This window comes from Conger conger, chromosome 4 (genome assembly GCF_963514075.1).
Source record: "Conger conger chromosome 4, fConCon1.1, whole genome shotgun sequence".
In the NCBI taxonomy this organism is placed as follows: domain Eukaryota; kingdom Metazoa; phylum Chordata; class Actinopteri; order Anguilliformes; family Congridae; genus Conger; species Conger conger.
In genome coordinates this window covers 61,613,078-61,633,974 of record NC_083763.1, presented here as the reverse complement: position 1 = coordinate 61,633,974, position 20,897 = coordinate 61,613,078, and the positions used below count along the sequence as shown (strand labels likewise).

Below are 20,897 nucleotides of genomic sequence, written 5' to 3'. Positions count from 1 at the left end.
TTATGTGGTTGTATCGTCAACAGGCTTAATCAAAGATAGCCATTTAAGCATAACAGTACATGAGCCCAGAGAGCTCACCAGTCTTACAGAGCATGCATGGTTCATTACATACATTGATTAAAGGCACCTAGAGCCCTTCAATGAGAACCCTAGGCTCAGGGAATGTGTTTGGTTTGGCAAGCTAAGCATTTATAAATCAACCTTGTACAGGCCATTGACCTAATATGTGCTTGATACACCAGCTAAACAATTTTCCTGGGGTTCATTTTCAAACACATATTGATTTCTTACAGAAAGCCTTCATTTTATTCCCACCTCTGGTGTGATGATACATGTTAAGAGCCAACTCTAAGGAGATGTACAGACGATGTTCTTTGTTAACAGTCCTTGGTGCCCTTTAAGGTGCCATTATCTGGAAGGAGGACACATTTAATATTCCCGGTATTGCATGTTCAATGATAATATCACTGAAGTCTTACCATCAACTCATGTTCCCAGTATACCACATCATATGGCTGACCTTTTCCTACAATAATAACAATAAATTCCATATGGCCTTCGATTCTACAGTGACAACCATAAAAACGTGAATTGGCATCAATATTAGTTCTGTTCATGACCCACTGATCCATATCGTATCATTAACAGACACAGAAAGGGACATGCTTTACGATGCACTACAACTTTACTGTTAATTCACAGGAGCAAAGCAGTAAAGCGATACCACACAGAACAAATAATCTATGTACTGTATGTATGTACATACAAATGCACGAATGCATGAATGCATTAAAACATACTAAGAAAAGCCTAAATTTCTTACTACCATTGCAATATACTATCTAAACTCAATAAAAATGGTTTTATTATAACAAAAAACCTATTAGTAGTCTATATCAGTTCCATTTCCATTGTCTGCTGCAGTTCCACCCTTGAGTGAGGTAGTAGGGGTACTTAACCTGAAATACTTCAGTAATTTTCTGGATGTATAAAAGGATCATTTATAAAAATGTAAGATGTGCATGTCTTCATGGAAAAGGATATCTGCTAAGCCAATAAGAGCTAACAATAAAAGAATATTCTAAAAAGCAGCTAAAGGATGAGTGCACCCTACACAGCCTTCTGCTTCAAAAGGAGTCATCACAATCCTGGGTAGAACAGCCTTTACTAGAACGCAGTGCTCCAGCACATCGCGTTCTCTCCTCCTGCATTCAGTGCGCCGGGGCCTTAGACGACAGGAGCGCACACACACACTATGTGAGAAAAACCCATCACACAGACCCGGGTTTGAAAATTACTCCTAAAAAAAGATTTTGATATCAGCGGCTGCAGTGAAATATTTCCATAGAGTTAGGTGGGAGTAGAGAAGATGTGTGGGATAAGAACAGTGCTGAGTTCTGTGGAGTATACTGTCATGGCGACCCTGCTGTGTCTATGCAAGCTCTAATTACTGTGCAAGCTCCGCCTTGCAGGTAGAAGGCAAGCAGCCATACCAACAAGTCCCCTACTCCTGCCAAATGGCTGAAGCTAAGCAGGTGCGGGCTTGGTTAGTATGGGAGATGGGAGAACTCCTGGGAAAACTAAGTTGCTGCTTGAAGTCGTGTTGGTGGCCCCATAGGCGGTGACCTTCCCTCTGGTCGAACAAATCCCAATGCCCCAGTGCAGTGATGCGGACTCTGTGCTGTAGGAGATGCTGTCTTTCGGATGAGATACAAAACCTAGGTCCTGATTTGCTGTGGCTGTTGTACAATTAAACACAATTCAGAGAACTCAAGCATCTTGTTTGTGATGGTGCTTTCATTCAATGCTGCAATAAAAATAATGCCTCACTCTTTTCCAAATATACGCCTCAAAGACAAATCTGTCTTTATGTCTTCTCTCTGATTAAAACTTAATTAATGTCCAGGTGGTCCTAATACCACTTCTGGCAGTGTGAAAAAAGAGGCTTGTCGACACAGTGAGTTTTTATATACAGACCAGTGCTTCCTGTAACTATGCGTAATTGCTATTGTCCTACCTCCCCTTGAGTCTGCGGCATGGGAATAGGGAGAGTATGGATATCCAGTTTGGTATTGCTTTCCAAGCAGTTTATAATGAGTTGGTGAACAAAGAAAGATCATTCGGCGTCCATTTTGTCTCTGTGGTGAAGCGCAAGCACACAATAGCCCTGTCTGAGACAGGTGTGTGCATGGGCACACGTTCCCTTATCGCCAATGTCACACGCCAAGCAGACAGCGCCAGGCACAGCCCTTCAGGAGAGCACACAACAGGACACAGCTGATATCATATAGCCATGATAGCAGAGAAGAGGGCGTACTTAAGCAGTGGGCTTTTGCTTTGTTCTAAGTGCTTTGTAATTACACTATCTGGAAAGACAGTTCAGGCATGTGAACACAAATGACGATACGTAGCACAGCAATTAAAATAAGCCACGGTATACATCTTTGGGTTCTGACAGATAATTGACAGAGTCAATATATTACTATTTTTATAATCAGTAGTAGCTCACAGATGTTTTCAATAAACATTGAGAACATTTCCCTGGCAGAGGAATCCGTGGGCAGACTGAAGAGACAGAAGTGAATACATTAAGTCATTGCCAGACTTGTATTCCTTGCCTTTGTTTTAATCTTGTTTTTTCATTGTTTGTTTCAAACCAATAGTATCTTTCTAAACTAACTGAAAGAAAAAAAACAAAAACTACAATGGATCTGCAGTGTCCTATGGGTAAACAGAATAATATGTGCAAAAGTAAATAAATGAATAAACTCGAGATTTCCCATGAGAATGACTGAGAACACTAATTTGCTAGGACCTTGTTATCAATCCCAATATCTCACAGCTCTGACGTGTTTGATTCCAAGAATAGCTAAATTTCCATTGACCTTTAGTATAATGATTCAGCCTTTTCTTCAGACACCCATCTCCACCACCTACAATCCGGTCCCATCAGTTTGTAACTTACTAAATGCAAAAGTAAATGCAACTCTCATGAAGAGTATATTTATTGCACACCCCCACTAACGAATGGGGACACACACATAATGTATAAATGCTATGAGTCCCTTCTGTAAACCCAGCACTTTATGGCAGTATTACAAATGCTACATTAATTAGCACTATCCAATGTGACTCCAAACATCAATATTCAAATCACTAATTTAATCTTCCTGTTTGCTTCAACTACACATGGGCATGAATAAATACCAATTAGCATCCCTAATCCATATTAATACATTCTCCATATTGTATGCTGCAACATTGTTGTTTTCATCACAGTTTAAAATATGTATAATTAATAAGTCTGGAATTAGTGAGCATCCCATTGACTGGTCTTTTTTTCTGTTGAAAAATGACAAAAAGCTTCTCAGAAATGTTGCCTTCTGGGGAAGCGTTGTTCAGAAGTCGTGTGTATTCAGTACCAGATGCACATTCGAAAGCTGGGCATTCCTTGGAGTCAGGAGAAGCTCTCTGGCAAATTTGTGGGAACCGTGGCAAACATCTATGACTGTTATAAGGAGAACATTAATTAGAAAGTGTGATGATTCACATCCTAGAGGTATCTCACTTGAATTGAAATGGATGAGATTCTGTTCCGCCTGCTCTCCAAATGCAACTTTAATGATGCAGGGGATACAACATAGGTTATTACTGTGCAATCCCTTTTGAACAAAGGAGAAACAAAATTTCTTCTGGGCATAAATCCACTACCAGTTTGGTCCACCCTGCACAATCATTTTTTTTTACTAAATAATGTATCTATGGTACAGGTTAAGGTGTCCATGCTTAACTGACATTTCAGAGTCAAAGATTACAGGGTACAGTTCCAGTGGATGCCTAAAAAGCAGGTTTTTCTTTTATTGCACAAGGATGAATGTTGACTCCCATCCGCAAATGAAGACCAAGGACAATTGTAGCATGTTTTGCTCCAACATGTATAATTCAATGAGTGTTTATGCTAGAGCACCTTTGATATAACCTACCCAAATTTGTCAGCTAGAAATACTAGTGATTTAGACATCATCTACAATATCACAGAATGCGTGAGTTAGGTACTGTTTACACGACAATGGTGCCTGCTGAAAACGGCACACTTTTATTGCATTTGAGCCTTTCGTTTCCATGACACCGTTTTGGAGGGCTGAAAACGTTAACTTTTGATAACTGGTTCCAGAGTGGAATTATTTGATGACTCCGTCCTTACCGTTTCCGTGTAAATTGGTAAGACGCAATTCTTGTGATAACGGTGGGAGGAGTGAGGGGAGGAGGTGGGTGATGACATGAAACTGACGACACGGACCCGAATACGCACGCGCAAATCAGTCTAAACGCAAGTAGAAGACAGCATGTGCAGGCGCGTGGTATTATTCTGTGGTGTTGAGTTGCAAAAGCAAGCTTTTGGAAAAGAAAGGAAAAAACGTATCTGTTTTTCAGAAACTGTTGTCGTCTAAACAGGACCTTAATGTCAAATGCAAGGAGTGCCACTGTTACAACCTACCCCACTATTACAAAAGTGATTACATTACTACAACTCATTCCTTATTGGTCAAATTTATTGTGTTAGAACTAACCCAACTGTCCCCGATCTCCCCAACGGTTTGTCATAATATTCCTTCCCTGCTTGTACGAATACACAGGCCAAGGCCAGGTGACCCCATCTCATGAACCCATGCGTTGGGAGCGAGGTTCTTTTGATGGGAATCTTTATTAAGCCACGTAATTGGAGAGAGGCCGTAGCTGGCAGGCCCCGTGTGAAGACGTGCAGGCTGTGTGCGGGTTTCCATGGCGGCGTAATCACAGCGTCGCGATGCGTCACGTGTGCCGGGTGTGCGGCAGACGCGGCTGGCCTGCACCCGGCCGTTTAACAGTCAGTCAGACTTCCCCGCTTTAACGACCCATGAAACAGATACATTAGCATGCTGAGATAAGGGAATCCAGGGCTACCCTCGCTCATAAACGGGAGCTGTTATAACTCAGCACATCCCTCCCACCCTCTCTCTCACTTGTTCAAGCCATTGTACCAGTGCAGGCTATCGCCGGCATCCAATTAAAAATGCGTGCTTGCTCATGGATCTTGTCCCGGAGATCCCCCGGCCGAGGCAAATAAAAATGGAGAGAGCTCTGAGCTGTGGAAAACAGCCATTTATCAGGCTCTTTCTGGCAGGTGGGACGCTGCACATTAAGGATGGTGGAAGCTTGCAATTTCATAAAATAATGCAGACACTGGACTTCTAATCATGGGGAGAAAACGAAATGCCCCCGAGAACGTCTCGACATCCTGCTCTGCGCGAACGGTAAAATGCATCATCAAACCGGGGAATAGACAGGTCGTGCATAAGCCAGGATTTCATTATTCTTCCCAGACAGCTTTTCACACAGTACATCGAGGGGCCGCACAGATGTCAAAAGCAGAAAAGAGCGGCACAATTATAATATTGTAGCGGCATGATTTATTTGGCCATCATTTTGATGTAGCACCAATGGTCTGACAGTGCCTGTTCAATAATCAGGAGCTCTTTGTCAATATTCCAAAACGATAAAATTATTTAATAAACCCTGGTGCGGAATGGCCAGTGTAATCCCCTGCTGACGGGGCGGAATTGTGAACTGCTTTCATTTGACACCCTTCATAAAGTATTTGGACTTGAATACAGGGTTGGAGGAGAATACAAAATTGGCATCCGATGAGAAAGTGTATTTTGGCTCATACACATATTCTCTCTCAATCGATCGACCAAAAACACTGTCTGCCAACTGTAAACAATTATTCAAAGGAAAAGTATGAAATTTGTGGTAAATCAATGCAAGTATTTTCACTGGGCTTAGTAAAAGAAATTCTGATGATCCTATGCCTTTAAGACACTCTCTGCACTTCCCATGTAGAGGAAGGTATTGCGGGAAAGATCTTCAGGTATGTTTTAAACTTCCAGGCAGGTTACAGCTAATTGTCAGTAGTTAATGAGCCTCGTGGCTTTTATTGCTTATTCGTCTAATTTATTTTCTGTCACTCTCAATAAATTCCATCTAATCAATTAGCATACTTTGTCAGCTAATTACTTATTGAACACAATTAACATGGAATTCAATCAAGCGTACCTTCCAAATGTTTTTAGTGATCGGTTACCCTGCCCTCTTTTACTTTAAAACAGCACTCCTATACAGGGCAAAGGTAGGAAGTTAGTGAATTAAAAAAATTGAGAAAAGACCTTCAGTGAGCACTTTATAAAGTATTTGTTTTAGTTATTGGGCTCACGCTGCTGTAGCCTATCCACTTAGAGGTTTGACTGTTGTGTGTTCAGAGATGCTCTTCTGCATACCACTGTTGTAATGTGTGGTTATTTGCGTTACTGTCACCTTCCTGTCAGACCAGTCTGGCCCTTCTCCTCTGACCTCTAACAAGGCGTTTTTTCCCGCAGAACTGCTGCTCACAGGATGTTTATTGTTTTTTGCACCATTCACTGCAAACTCTAAAAACTGTTGTGTGTGAAAATCCCAGGAGATCAGCAGTTTCTGACATCTTGAAACCAGACTGTCTGACACCAACAATCATTCCACGGTCAAAGTCACCCATCCTGACACTTGGTCTGAAAAACAACTGAACCTCTTGACCATGCCTGCATGCTTTGATGCATTTAGTTGCTGCCACATGTTTGGCTGATTAAATATTAGCATTAACAAGCTGGTGTACAAGTCTACCTAATAAAGTGCTCAATAAGTGTATGTCCAACAATTTGCCTTTTGTCAAGAAAGAGGCAGCACCTCGTAGCATGGTATCACCACACTCACAAGTAATGCTTTTTCCCCTGCTGTTTTGATAAAATCGTTTTCATTTGGGCCTCTAGGTGGCAATTGCCTTTTGCCAATGAGTCAAAAAGCCATTGGTTTCCAAACCCATAGCTCAAGCTGGAGAGAGTGTCACCACAGGGGGCAAGGTGTTTGTTTGGGATGATAAGCGGATACCATGCGATACTGCTGCTGGTGATGGGGGTACTGCCAAAATTACAACACCCTGTCCACAGCTCCATTCACTAACTGCAGACCTGGCTGTGAAGAATAACACCACTGCTCGTGGTATATACCGTATACACGAAGGGTATATCTGAACTGGTACAGTTGCCAACTTAGTAGCACGTATGTGTCTTTCCATTTTTCTACATTAGCTCATTCTGCTGGGGCTGCTTCTAATTCTTTGCCTTTTTATTATGTTTTACCATAGTCTGTGGTTGTATAACCATGAAGGAGGACACTGGCTGGAGTGCATATTCCTTACTATAGCCCCTTCCATTTCACACATGCATCTTATGGCGTAAATGTCCCTGGGATTTTCAATGCCAGTGTCATGTGTGAACAAGAGCCGGGGTCCATTTTCGTTGTAAGATGTTCCTCCACTTTGCTGGGTCAAAACCTGGTAAGATTTATAGTAAGCTTTTGTTACAGCTCTAGTGTGAACAAAAGCAGCAACATTCCCTGATAAAGCACGTAAAAGGTCACAATGTTCTTATGTGAGACCTTTTGTTTCTTTTATAAATAGGCTACTGAATGTGCCCTCTCAACATTTCTTTCATGAATATGAGACATTGCGCATAGAAGATATTGGAGCTGCATTGTGTGATTTTGCGAGGGAAATGTGAACAGTTATTTTGGGAATGCAATACAGTGTCACCATCCTTGCTTGACATCGCTTTATCTATTGTAAGAACACCATTATTGGCCCTGTATGTAATACAGTAGTACACAAGCAATTTGCCTCAACAATTGCTTGTGTACTACTGTATGTAATCTAATACTTCTCCCTGGCAAACATTTGTGTCAGGCGCTTCCAGTTTTATGTAGCTTTTTTGCCTAGCACAACAGTTGTATTTTAGGAAAAACAACTTCACATATAGATTTTTAGCAGATAAACCAGGCTGCCATTGTTTATCTAATGTTAGCTGTTTGGGATCATATAATAAGTGATAGATTATCTTAAAACTATCCTTCTTCAATGGTGTTATGTTAAAGTAAGGTCAAGCGCCTTGCATTGCTCTGACAGGGAGACATCTTGCCTTGCCTCATCAGTCTGCAAAAGTCATATCTAGTGTGAACAGACACAGGATGTATCTGTACAGAGCAACGGTAGGCCTGAATGGGGGAAAATGACCATCTAACCCAGATAAAAGAACCCAGCAATTTTGTGGTTCCAAGTATGAAAGTGGTTTATTTTACAGAGATACTGTACATGCAAGTTCCTCTTCCAAAGCAAAAAAAAAAAAAACGGAAAAATTCAAAGCCTCACGCTGGCTGTCTCTGGTGTCTCCCTATTTCTCAATATCAGAGGGGACATTTGCTGAAAGATCTGATCCACTCTGCAGAGCAATCATCCAGCCAGGCCCATCTGGTAGCGGATTACAGAAGCTGACACACTTGGCCAGCTGACGAGCTCTTGAATCCTTCAGGAGTCTCTCTCCTGCCCATGTGAAGCAGTGATGATGCCATTCGTCAAGCCCTGCTGTTCTCTCCGCCTGTCTCTCCCACACTGCCACAGCTTTAACACTACACCCCGAGTCTCTCAAAATAATCCACCAATCAACCTCCAAGACTCAAAACCTGACAGTTGGTGTCTTGGGGAGCTCAATTGGACTGCTATGGACCAAGATGCTTCACCCCAACTTCCTGCTGTGTTGTACTGCACTGTATGGCATGTCACTGCACTGAGTGCCATTGCTTTAGCTGTATCCCCCACTCCACAGGTCTGTATTCTTTTATTTATAATAAGCCTAACTTAGCCAGGGTCTTTTTGGACGCCCAATGGAACTCAGCTTTGTGTCTCTGCAAATGTCATTCTATTAGACAAATTGTCCTGCCTGTGGAGACACATGGCTTAGAATTTTTGAATTTCCCTTCTCTAAATGATTTACAGAATGAGCATGTCAGGCTCCCATTGGGTGAAGCTTCAATTCCAACAACACCGCTTCGCTGCTTCTCAGTGGTGTAAGGGAAGGGGCAAAATGCTCTCTGATAAATATCGCACCGAAACTGTTGGTTGCTAAAATTTGAACGTACATGTGTGTGATTTGATTTGAGCCTGGAATTTGACAGCATATGAAAGGTGATATTTCAAAGGGAAAATTCAAACTATAGGTGTCATTTCTTTGCTAAGAGACAGACTACACAAAATTAAATAAATATCATAGTCTTTATACATAGATCTCAAATTTCATTCATTATCTAGCTAGAAATAACAGATTAATAAGTATAAGCTTGTTTCCATTTTACTGCTAAAGCTTACACTACTTTTTTCATACAGACTGAGAAAATCGGTGTACCATCCCTAACATCTCTGTATTGTCTGTCAGCTGGCTGGGTTTACCATTTTCTCCAGAGTGTATAATTAGCTGGTGCAATCAGAAGTATACTGTAGAGTGTAAAATGTGGGAGTACCCAGCTCCCATACCCTTGTATAAAGTTCTCACCATCCCAATTTTTGGCCCTCATTGATCGCCACCTTTTGTGGGTCCGGTGTCTCAAGGCATTGCTGAGACAAGTGTGATTAAATGCCTGTGACTGCAGCTTTCAAACATGTTAGACAAGACTAACGATCAGCTTGACCCTCTGTGGTGTCATTGACAAACAATGAGGAGGTTTTGAGTGTATCGATTCCTCCTTCAGAAGATGCACACACTGAAGCAATGCGCTACGCTAATGGGAGAACGGGCCCAGAAGAGAGTCGATATCTCAGGTGGAAAAACCTCACTGGATTCTGACAATCCTCGTTTGCAGAGCAAGGACACAAAACAAATGATTTATTCAGGAAAAATACTAGGGGATATCATCAAAAACAAACATCCTCAAGAATCCAATTTATCCAGTCAGAGGTCCACTCAAACTCATTGCTAGTCTTATCTGAAGCCGTTTTTGGGGATAATTGGCACGACACAATACCCCCTCAGCAGATATTGTGCTTAAATACAACACCATCCACTTTGCAAGTCATTTTACAGGCTGAATTAGTGGGTGGATAGCAATTTAGACCTAGCAGGAGGCAGGACATTCAGTATAGACATTTCTTCTTTTTGAATGGAAAAATGACAAAAGACATGCTGTTAAACAGTCTTAATATAATTTATGAAGGAATATTGTAATGAGGTGCAGGAATACCCAAAACGGAGCTGTATAAAAAAGCATTTCATTCCTTTTGTAAATCTCTGGAGGAGTTTTACAACAAAGGGACTGAGTACTGCCCTTATTCAGCATCCAAGTTAATGTAGTTTTGCAGGGCTGTGTTGCTATGGATACTAGACAGAATAAAGTCTTAAGTGAGACTGATATTTGGCCCAGGAGAATCATTACTTTTGCTATGCTTATTTTTCAGAAGACTCAGTGGAATAGAATATATGCATAAATCATCATGTGGAAGATTTTCATATTGTGCATAAACGTCATCAAGTATTATTGTATGAATCATGCATTGCTGTTTTCAGTACTTTCCTGCAGCTAACATTGTGCAGGTTATAAAATTGCATGCTTCGAAATAAATCTTTTTATGCGTAAGGTTTATGAACTACAATGGTTTGATTTCATCCAGCCAAATGAACAGGTTGCTTTCAAGGTTGGAACTGCATTAATATGTTGTGTGGTTGATCTGCACAAATACCTACAGTGTGGGGAAACCAATGAGAGTATCAGCTAATATGTTGTCTTGTCATATTTTCAAAAGAAGGGGTCATGCTCTGTTTTTATCAGAGAAAGACAAAGAGAAATTGAGAGAAAGGGAGAGAACAAAACAGCGAGAGCTACAGTCATTTCCCAGCATCATGGGGGAACTTCACAGATGGCAACGCTGTCAAATTGCACAAGAGTTGCCAAGCCAAGTGTGGAGAATATTGACAATTTCACACGGAAAGACGTCTGCTTTCTGAAGCCAACTGGTTTCAAAAAGCAGACATGTTTTTATTTCCTACCCTCTGGCGGTACAATACATTTATGCAGAAACCCTTCAAGTAGAATTGTATCTGCAAAGAGAGAAGCACAATGAGTGATTTTAACCCACTGCTTCACAACCACAGCTTGCCTCTGTCATAATCGCAGGAAGCTTTCCGTATGGCAGCCTGGTGCAGCAGAACATGACCACATCCTGACCTTCTCATCGATCTCACCTCCTGTCATGATAATTGCTGCCACCTTGGCAGGAATGGGGGCGGGGGGGCGTTCTGGGGTTTGGGGCCTGTACACTGACCTCAGACAGCCCGTGGCGTTGCGCAGCACCTGGGAGGAGTGCAGCTGCAGCTTGCGGTCGTCCTGGTGGGGCGACGTGTCCCAGGCCGACAAGGGGATGATCACTGTGTTGGTCAGCACCGCCAGGGCGTCCTGAATTATGGGCATCTTCAGCGCGTCACATGACGACAGGTTCCACAACACACCTGCAGGAGGAGAGAGGTCATGGCCTTCTGAGTTTTCCTGAGAATCCATAGCCAGGAGACATCAGCTCGGGAGGTAAGAGCTGTTGCCTAGCAGTAGAAAGGCTGCCGGTTCGATTCCTAGCCGTGGGCGTGTCGAAGTGTCCCTGTGCAGGGCACCTAACCTGCTATTCCCTCTGACAAACTGATTTTTAAAAAATAAAAGTGCTATATAATCGCAGTCCATTCACCATATAATTTAATAAAATCACCACAGGGGTGTCCAATTGTCCATGGTTGGTGTGGGTGCAAGTATTGTGCCATAAAACTCTTTTTATCTGAGAATAGGAAGGGGATTGCTTTTGACCAGGAAATACTTTTTATTTTAAGAAATACAGATTGAATCTAGATTTTTCCTGACACCAAGCACTTTTTCACATTTCTTGGTTTTTCAGAAATTGAAAAGCAAAAATTACACTTTAATGAGCCGGAAAGAAGTGCTTACGAACTAATGAATTTAATAGCTAAGAGGTAAATATAGGCCCTTGTCCTTATTTTTGTTACAGGTAGCAATTGAAATTGTACTTCCCTCTAGGGTCTTTCAGCGCACTTATCCCTGGTTATGGGTATGCACTTTGTTGTACGTCGCTCTGGATAAGAGTGTCTGCCAAATGCCATTAATGTAATGTAATGTACTTGCTCATTGAGCAAACACATTTTAAAGTGTAAGCAGAAAAATATGTATCTTCACATTATATATATCCGTTAAAGTTCTCACAATCAAATTGTTAATCTAATTAGCATTTTTCTTCAAAGTCATTAAGTTAGATATACAGGTAGTCTACTGTGTAGTAAAAATCTATTCACACAGCTAGTCTAAATCAATCTCCAAAGACTCTGTGCTACTGCTGTTAGATTGCATAGATGGCTAATTGCAGACACTATGTATCTACAGTTTTCTATTAGATTGGTGATACAATCTAAAAGGCATTTCAGAAAATACCCTCATTTGTGCCCGCTAAAATAACCAAAGTGGCAATCTTTAAGAAATCTCATGAACATGCATTCAGAAAATATAGAATAATGTTACAACAAATAACATTTCCCAAATATACAATCTACACACTGAACACAGCTGGGAAATGTAGTTTTAATGTAGTTTTTTTTTTGTTTACTTGTTTTGTTACTGTTCTTATTTGTATTACAGTTTATGTCTATACTTTCTGTCACACCTACCTGTAGTTTTTAATTTTAGTTTTAGTTTGCAATAATAATAGAGATGTAATTAATTTTGTTTACTGATAATATGACTGATAATACTGATTAATTATGATGTATAAATACCAATAAAACCCCTTGAGTTACTTGACTAACCATTGTTTGGGGAGAGTGTGGATCTTCAGGGACCCAGATATATTTGCGAAGAGCGATGGATGGCTTGCAGGTATGTCTGCACACAACCCTGAAGTCTGCACATCGTTTTTGGGATTGCTATGGTGCTTCCTTATGCTTCGGTATAATCACATTGAAGGCACACACATCAAATGTACAAACAATTGGCATTCATCACCTGATATCTGGGTCTGTGCATGTCCCATGAATCCCACATTGTTTTTTCAAAGGAACTTTTTATTAGAAGAAAAGTAAGAAGATAATTTTCCCTCACCATAGTATAATACATCACCAATTGATCAGTCACTTCTTTATTCATCACCACATATTGGAGAAAATGAAAGATCTCCATTCTACCATCACATCTAAACCTTTCCAACGCAATAATCATTTAACAAAGCAAAGACTAATGGCACTGCCTTTCATAGAATATTTACCTCAATAAAGTATTTACCATTCAGAGGATGGCTTCTGTGTACAATCAATAGGCAGTCAAAAAGCAATTTTACCCCATTTAACAAATGTTTTGGACGCTGCAATTAAATGCAAAAGCTAGTTCATTTAACTACTTTCATTAGCTTTTATCCTATTGTCAAAAAAATGGGAAAACGTAGTTACAGTGTGGTGTTAAATCTCAGTACTCATTCTTCCAATATGACATATTTGCTAGGCATATGAGAAAGCTTTCAGTAGACCACCTCAGAGCGCTTTTCACGAGACACTGATAATTTTTTGAAAACAAGCAAACACAAAAAGAGGCACAATTAGGAGAAAACTGCTCTACATCGGATACGTTAACTAAAAGTACAGGTTCTGCAGTGGTCTCCAGCAGTGTTTACCCTCACAGCGATGACAGAGGAGTTCAGGTGACTATGACTGCAGAGCTGACGGATGTTGTGTGGGCACAGCTCGAGTGCTGCAGTGGCCACAAGTTGAGGACATGTTGTGTGCCAGCATCATATCGGGCTTGCTTTAATATTTCACCAGCAGCCTGCAAACCCCCGAAGCCCCAAGCCACAACCCCTGCCTCCTGGATGGGAGAGGCACAGTCAGATGGCTGAACAGATGTCATTTCTGAAATTGGTGAGAAAATGGCTTTTTATTTATAGACATTCTTCCAAACGGCTGCACATCTCATCGGCAGTCTTGACATGCTAATTATCTGCATTTCTTCCTCCGCTTTAAGGCGCGGAGATAAACTGGTGTTTCTGGAATGGAAGTGCTTGTTTGTTCAAGATCGTAAGTGAAAATGCTGTTTTTTAGGGCTCAGATTTTTTCCTGTTTGCTTTACATTTATTTTTAATTTGGCTGGAAGCAAACTTTATGAATCTTTGGGGAAAAATGCACTAAAGTGAAAACGGACCACGGAGAAAAGGATGGGGTGTGCAGAATGAGGAGGAAATCACTGGACCGCAAGAACTTCAGGAACAGAATTACAAATGACTCAAGAGCATTAAAACAGCTGGGGAGGAAAACATAACGACAATAAAAAAACAGCATACATATTTCATATGCAAGCACTTGAACTTATGCTAAAAATATCCAACACGCATTCCACCTCACTCACAATGACATGCTCTACGCAGTCCATGATGAAGGGTGTCGGCAACTTCAGACATCAGATGCATAGAATGCAACGGGATCAAAGGAAATGCCTAGACATCTCGGTGTGTCAAAGAGACAAAAAAATCTATTAGCTGACAGAAAAAAGACAATAGGTACAGAAAATTCCATTGAGTATGTACGTTTATTTACATATTATTAACATTTAAGTTTAGAAATTATGAATTCAGTCTCATCTGTCATTATTTGCAGACTGGGTATATTGGGCATTGTAATTTTTCTTATGAATCATTTGAAGCTAAAAAATGAAGGTATTTGAACTCTTGTGCTGAGTGCCCACTGGGGTTTCTCTGCACTGACTGCAAATTACGAGCAGACAAATTCTTTAAATGAGTTCAACTGTAACACATTTAGCACAGTTTCAAAGACTGTGGAAAATAATTACAAAGTGAAAAGGCAAAGCAGTAGAAAGCACAAAGAATATGGAGCCAAGCAAACAGAGTGTGAATGTTTGCTGTTTGGACCTAGTGTGCATGGAGCAGATTTACAGCAGATGTCAGTATGGCTAAGACTGATCAAAGACCATCTGAACAAAGACCCATAGGCCCATCAGGGACCCCTTTCATAGCAGGCCTGTCTGTGCCCGTTCTTTAATACGGTCTGACTAAATATCTGCTGGAGTAGAAGAGCAATATGTTCTGCAACTGTCAACGCAACCACATAATCAGTGACAATGGAATGTATTCCCACATTCTGTATGACTGTTTTTTGTATTGATTTCATCCCCCACATAATAATGTGGCTGCAGCATCAGACCCACCAGAAATTTGCATTGCATCGTGCTAATGGCTTCTCAAACGTCTGAATATTAATCATTCATAGCTAAATCTCTGTATACGTTCCCTGTGTATCAATGCCTTATAAGCCAATATGTTTTATTTGCTAGAGGACCATTCAAGATATTTATAGCTAGGGGCAATTTCTAAGTAAATGAAAGATTTAATGAACATAATCACTCTGAACCCTCAGATAGAAAGGGATGTAAAATAATTTTAGCTTAATGAGATTTTAGCATTACAATACTAAGAAATAATATGAAAGCTGCATTAGAGGCTTATTCTTGAACATCAATCACCTCCTGCTATGGCATTATACATGCCCCTGCAATACAAGGTGCTGATTAGCAGCGTAGTCACTGTGAAACCTCATATAATGATTTCTGATTAAAAAAAGCTCAATATCTCCAATCCAGCTGCATGAAACACATTTGGATCATTTTATGCTCAGGGACTGTATAAATGCTGGAGGCCAGGAGGCCAAGACGCAATAGAGAGTCTTAAATTGTACAGAGTGGTAAAGGTCCACCAACAGAACCAAAACAACTGCTTCATTTTCATTCATGCATCAATTTCCAATTCGGTTCAGCTACAGATGTGACACAAGGTGCCCCTGCCTCTTCTAATGAAGCCCAGTCTGGAAGGTTGCATATGTTTGTGCATGTGTATGTGTATGTGTCTTGGTGTGTGTGTGTTTATATTATGTGACACATCTGCGCAGAGATGAAATCAACTGCTATGACCAAACTGCAGGCATCTGTGCAGAGGTCTGCTGCATGCGGCCAATTAGAGTTGTTATGTGTCACTTTATGGATGCAGCTATTGATCCAAAAGCATTAAAGAATATAGAATAAACAATAAAGAATAAACTGTATTCTCTCAGCTGGAGCCACCATCTCTCCCCTCCCTCAGCCTCTGTGCTCAGGAGAAGCAGCAGGAGCGTTATGGAGACCCACTCCTCGGAGTGGAAAGCCCTGTGTGACCCATGGAGGAGAGGAGCCATTGTGCTAATGAAGATGACTCTGAAATGTCTCCACTTTCACATCACTCTTAATTCACCGCTTCCTCATCACAATCACAGGAAAAATGACAATCACAGGGAAAAACCATGTTTTATGGCAAGCTCATCCTTGATCAACTTGGCTAAGGCAAAATATATTAAAAATATATATATATATATATATATATTTTTTTTTTTTCTCCATGAATGGTAATCGCAATGCCGATTCAAATTTCACTTGAGGATTGCTTAGATATTATTCCAGCTTTCAATATATTAATACAACAATCTATGATGAGTATCATTTTAAAAAGTGCGTACACCCATTGGACGAATGTACTCTCGTGCAGAAAATATTGAGCAAATATGATTATTGAAAAAAACAGTACACTAGCATAGTCTGTGCTACTTCAATAGCATTCATTAAATCATTAATTAATTAGATTTTCAGAAAATAATGGCACAACATAAATAGGACAAATATTTGTTAATTTTTCTAGGCTTCTAAAACAAACAAAAATTATCTGTACTGCTTGAGTAAAGGGTGTATTGGGTTGAATTTTCAACTCTTTGCGATGACATTACAAGTGTGTCATAGAGCAGCCCGTGATCATCATCCTTTGATTTGCCATAACCTAAAGGGAGCCTTTCATTCAAGAGATGAAAGGGGTTGATTGCAGCCGTGTGACTCTATGAAGGAGGCATCAAATCACACAGAGCATTCTCATTAAGCCTTGGTGAGAGGCAGCCCTTCTGCTGAAAACATGCACCAGGGACTCTGATCACATGGGCTGCAGCTGGAAGGTTGTCATGGTGACCCCCATGTTTCCCTCACATGATTGGCCACTATTCCAGGCCTCCGTTTGGAGGGTGTAACCACGGCATGTAGCGTTGAACTTTCAGTCTGTAGCACAACAAACTGGGTCAACGAAGCACAATGCAGCAGGATGCAAAAATATCAACAACCACTTTTTCAGAAAAATGCTTGGTTCGTTATAAAAATACAATCAGGAACCAGGATATGATTGCTTGTGGAAGCGCTGGAAGTTCTTATGGCACTGTGGGGAGACTTGCCACAATTAGGCATGGTACTCTACAGTTCTGCAGCACAACGACAATGAGGAAACGCAAACAGCTTTATCTGCCAGGGGATTTGTCAGCATCTGAAGCGAGTTACTGTTGTCAGTGTTGCTCACAAGCATCCTTCCTGTCTACACATGCTCCATCTGGCCTCCACGACCACCTGCTATCCATGGCTTTGAGTCGCATCAGCTCAGTCCTCGCACTGGCACACCCCTTTGGCGGTACAGTGAGGGACCTCCACTGTGAGCGTCCCATGACACTTCCCTCCTTTTACACCGAATAAAGTTTTTTGTAAAGACTTACTGTACTCATTTGTGGGAAAAATGTATTATGATGCACAGTTGCTCTGCAGTTATAATGAAAAGTGTGCAGCTGGTGGGTGAGCTACAGGCAGAAGAACGCGCTGCCAACTCAAACTTCTGTGTGCTTGTAGCATGCCACGTCAATGCTAATTGCACGCACACCATTTCAGACAGGTGTAACTGTGACTTCTTCAGATGGGGCTGAACATACAATGATCCATTTCTGGAATGTGAATATGCTATAAAACAAAAAGTCAATATGACTGACAGAACGTTTATTGGCTTTCTTCATCAGGAGAAGCAGCATTTCTCTAATGAAGCGCTTTGCCTTCTAAGTAGCGAAGTAAACTGGAGATATCCTGGCAGCACATCTTAGCTTTTTCCAGCTGGTGACATTTCTGGCTCCCTGTGAAATAGATTGTAGAAAATTCACACATAGCCAAAGAGACAAACCAAGTGAGACCCTGATTCACACAGTTAGTAGAGAATGAAGGCTGAGATTCCTGGGTCAGAGAGCATTTGGGCTTAGGGCAGCTGATTAATGTGTGACAGGAGTCACTCTAAATACCCTGCATAGCAGGGCTTTTTAATTTATATGTTAATCTCCCTTCAGGCCACAAGTATAGAGCCTATTTCCTTGATAGTCCCATCGGTAAGCCTCACCATCCAGTAAACACGTGACTAGACTTTCAAAATGTGCCTGGGGGTTTTATATCTTGAAGTGCATTTTTATTGACTTTGCAACTTTTCATCTGAAAAATTGTTTTTGTGGCATACTTGTTATATAACTCAATAAACTGGAAATAGAACCTAGAACTTTCACGATGGACCCCCCCCCCCATCTAGGGAAAATTCCGGAGGTCTACATGCCATTACACATTACAGCAGTAATACTGTAATGCTCTGCTGAACCTGGCACCAAATCATTGCCTTCAGTCCTGCCAGATCAGGTGGCTAATTTTTCACTCTAGTATGGCTCAGCCTACCACTGAGTGGGTTGTGATATATTTTGTGTTAATTCTTTAACTTTGGTCATGTATTTGGATAGTAACCAAACACATTAGAAGTGATACATTCGGGTGTACAGTCAATATGTATCCTCTATTATGATAATGGCCATGAAGTTGCTAATTCATGGAATACAGGCTATATTCAATGTGCCATTATGAGCATATAAAACATGACAGAATCAAATGAGATTTCAGCACATTCCCCAATGACCAGTCAATCTATAGGAAGTTGAAAGAAATTTATATTATATAGAATTATAATCACCTGTGCTGCAGACCCTAGGCAAATTTAATGCATTAACTGTCACATTACTATTGACTTCAACACCCATGACCCTATCTGGAAACTACATTCACTGCCTGTTGCTTTAGCCTGAATCGCCTCATCCTCTTCTCATCACTTTAATTAGTCTGTCCAGTATCTGGCAGGAGTGGATGGCCATGCCCCTGAGTCAGGATCCATACACTGCTTCTTCCTATTTCTATTCCTATTACTGTTTCCTTGCCTATGCTGTACTTGGCTTTTTTTTTTAGGAGCCTGGGCATGGAAGGTCTATAAACTGCTTTGGGATGTCATAAGGATGTGACTAATGCAAACTCACCATGTTCCGAACACCAAGTTAACTCACTATTTTCCAAACAGTGCAACTTTCAAGACAAATAAATAAGAAATTACTTCCAGAACAGCTTTGCTTTTTGTGTGTGTGTAAACAGATTCCTTCTGTTTTCATAAAATACCTGGTATGAGTCACATACGCAATCCATTTCAACGTACAGTGACATGGTAATAGTGCTCCATTGTGACATTGTGGTGGAGAAGCTCTTGCTAATGATTATTCACATCAATCAAAGTGTTTTAGTGTCTGAGATAATCAATAAGCAACCATGATCATAAACCACATTCCTCAAGAGAAAAACTATCATCGTACGGGTGATAACTTCTGGAGGAAGCAGCCGCTTCCCCGTGTTCTGTGAGTTTACGTTATATCACAGAATATCACAGAATATGAATGGTCATCACTTTTTACCTAACAGTAGATTTTACCTAACCTTTAGTACACCGTGCCAACATTTTCTCTGCCAAATCTGCATTCCACCCTGTCTGTCAAATTAGCTAATCGATGTGTCATTGTCTGCCCTGCAGTGTACTGTATGTGCAAAACTGCATCCTGCTCCAAATGAGAATAATACAGGACTAGGGCTGTTTAAGCTGAAAAACTATGATTCTCATAGAAAGGATATTTTCAAGCTTTCTGTTTACCACAGCTCACCAATTAAATGCACACACATCCCAGAGTCATGCATCCAAAAAAAGAGTACAAATACAAACAGAAATTATTCTGAAAAATGTATGACTTGCCTTTTTCTCCTTTGTTTGCAATTAAGTTAAAATAAGAGTCTACTATACAACCAGTGAAAAGTATGGATTGTGCTTTGGTGAGAGATTCAAACCAACTCACTGACTGATGGCTTGACTACATTTAAATAGCACTGGTAAATAATCCAGCCTCATTCCATGTTTTCTCCACAACACAAAATCAGTGCCTACTTTCCATAAGCCAAAGTGAAGTGAGCAGTGAGAATTTTATGTTTTTTTCCCCATACAATTCAGTAGAAAGTTAACAGTATTAGCTTATTGTTGAGACTATAGAATACCCTCATGCTTAGATTAACTACACTATAAATGACATGAAATTAAGAGGGAACACAATGCAAAAATTACGATGCCAGGTTCATTAATATTCTACATGGACAGCTTTATGGTTGAATTGTCCCAGAGTTGACTAAAGCAATCTATAGCTGTCATTGCTGTAAAAAAACAAAAGCAACTCCACAGGGACTGGATGACCTACTGAGAGTGTGTTCTATAGGAAGAGGCTGCTCATTTGTGGGTGGAAATGGCAGACCAGACGCCAGTCGTCTTGTTTGGCAAACTGCTTATGTTCTACACCGGTTTCCATTATAGTTCAGGGCCCTTTCAAGCCCAGACAAAGAAAATAATTAGAAACCACACAGTCGGTACCAAGGGGTCCACATCAATCTTTCATTTGTGATTACAGTATACAGCTGTGAACAGCTGGAAAGCCACAAGTGCCCTGTAAATGTGAATGTGAATTTGGTTGAGTATAGAGCTGGTCTAACTGGTCAACCAGCTACGAGCTGTTTCAAAACCTAGCGTGTTTTGGGTTTTTTTCAGCTGGTTTAACACCAGTAATATGACATACTTTGTTGGTCTCTAAGAAATCTTGCACCTCTCCTTAAATTCTTCAGCATCCACTGTGGAGTCACAGCTTGAAAAGGACAGCTCGAGCTAGGTTTTTAAACAGCTGGTAGCT

The 20,897-nt window shown here is 40.8% G+C and overlaps 1 protein-coding gene across 4 annotated transcripts in view; it reads right to left on the bottom strand.

Moving 5' to 3' along the window:
- The window catches only part of LOC133127078 (catenin delta-2-like), a 256,199-nt gene that overhangs the window by 48,423 nt on the left and 186,879 nt on the right, over nucleotides 1–20,897 (bottom strand). For all 4 annotated transcript variants that reach the window (XM_061239702.1, XM_061239704.1, XM_061239703.1 and 1 more), the window contains one exon: nucleotides 11,216–11,399. In XM_061239702.1, the coding sequence (XP_061095686.1) occupies nucleotides 11,216–11,399 (184 nt within the window). The remainder of the gene's footprint in view (nucleotides 1–11,215; nucleotides 11,400–20,897) is intronic.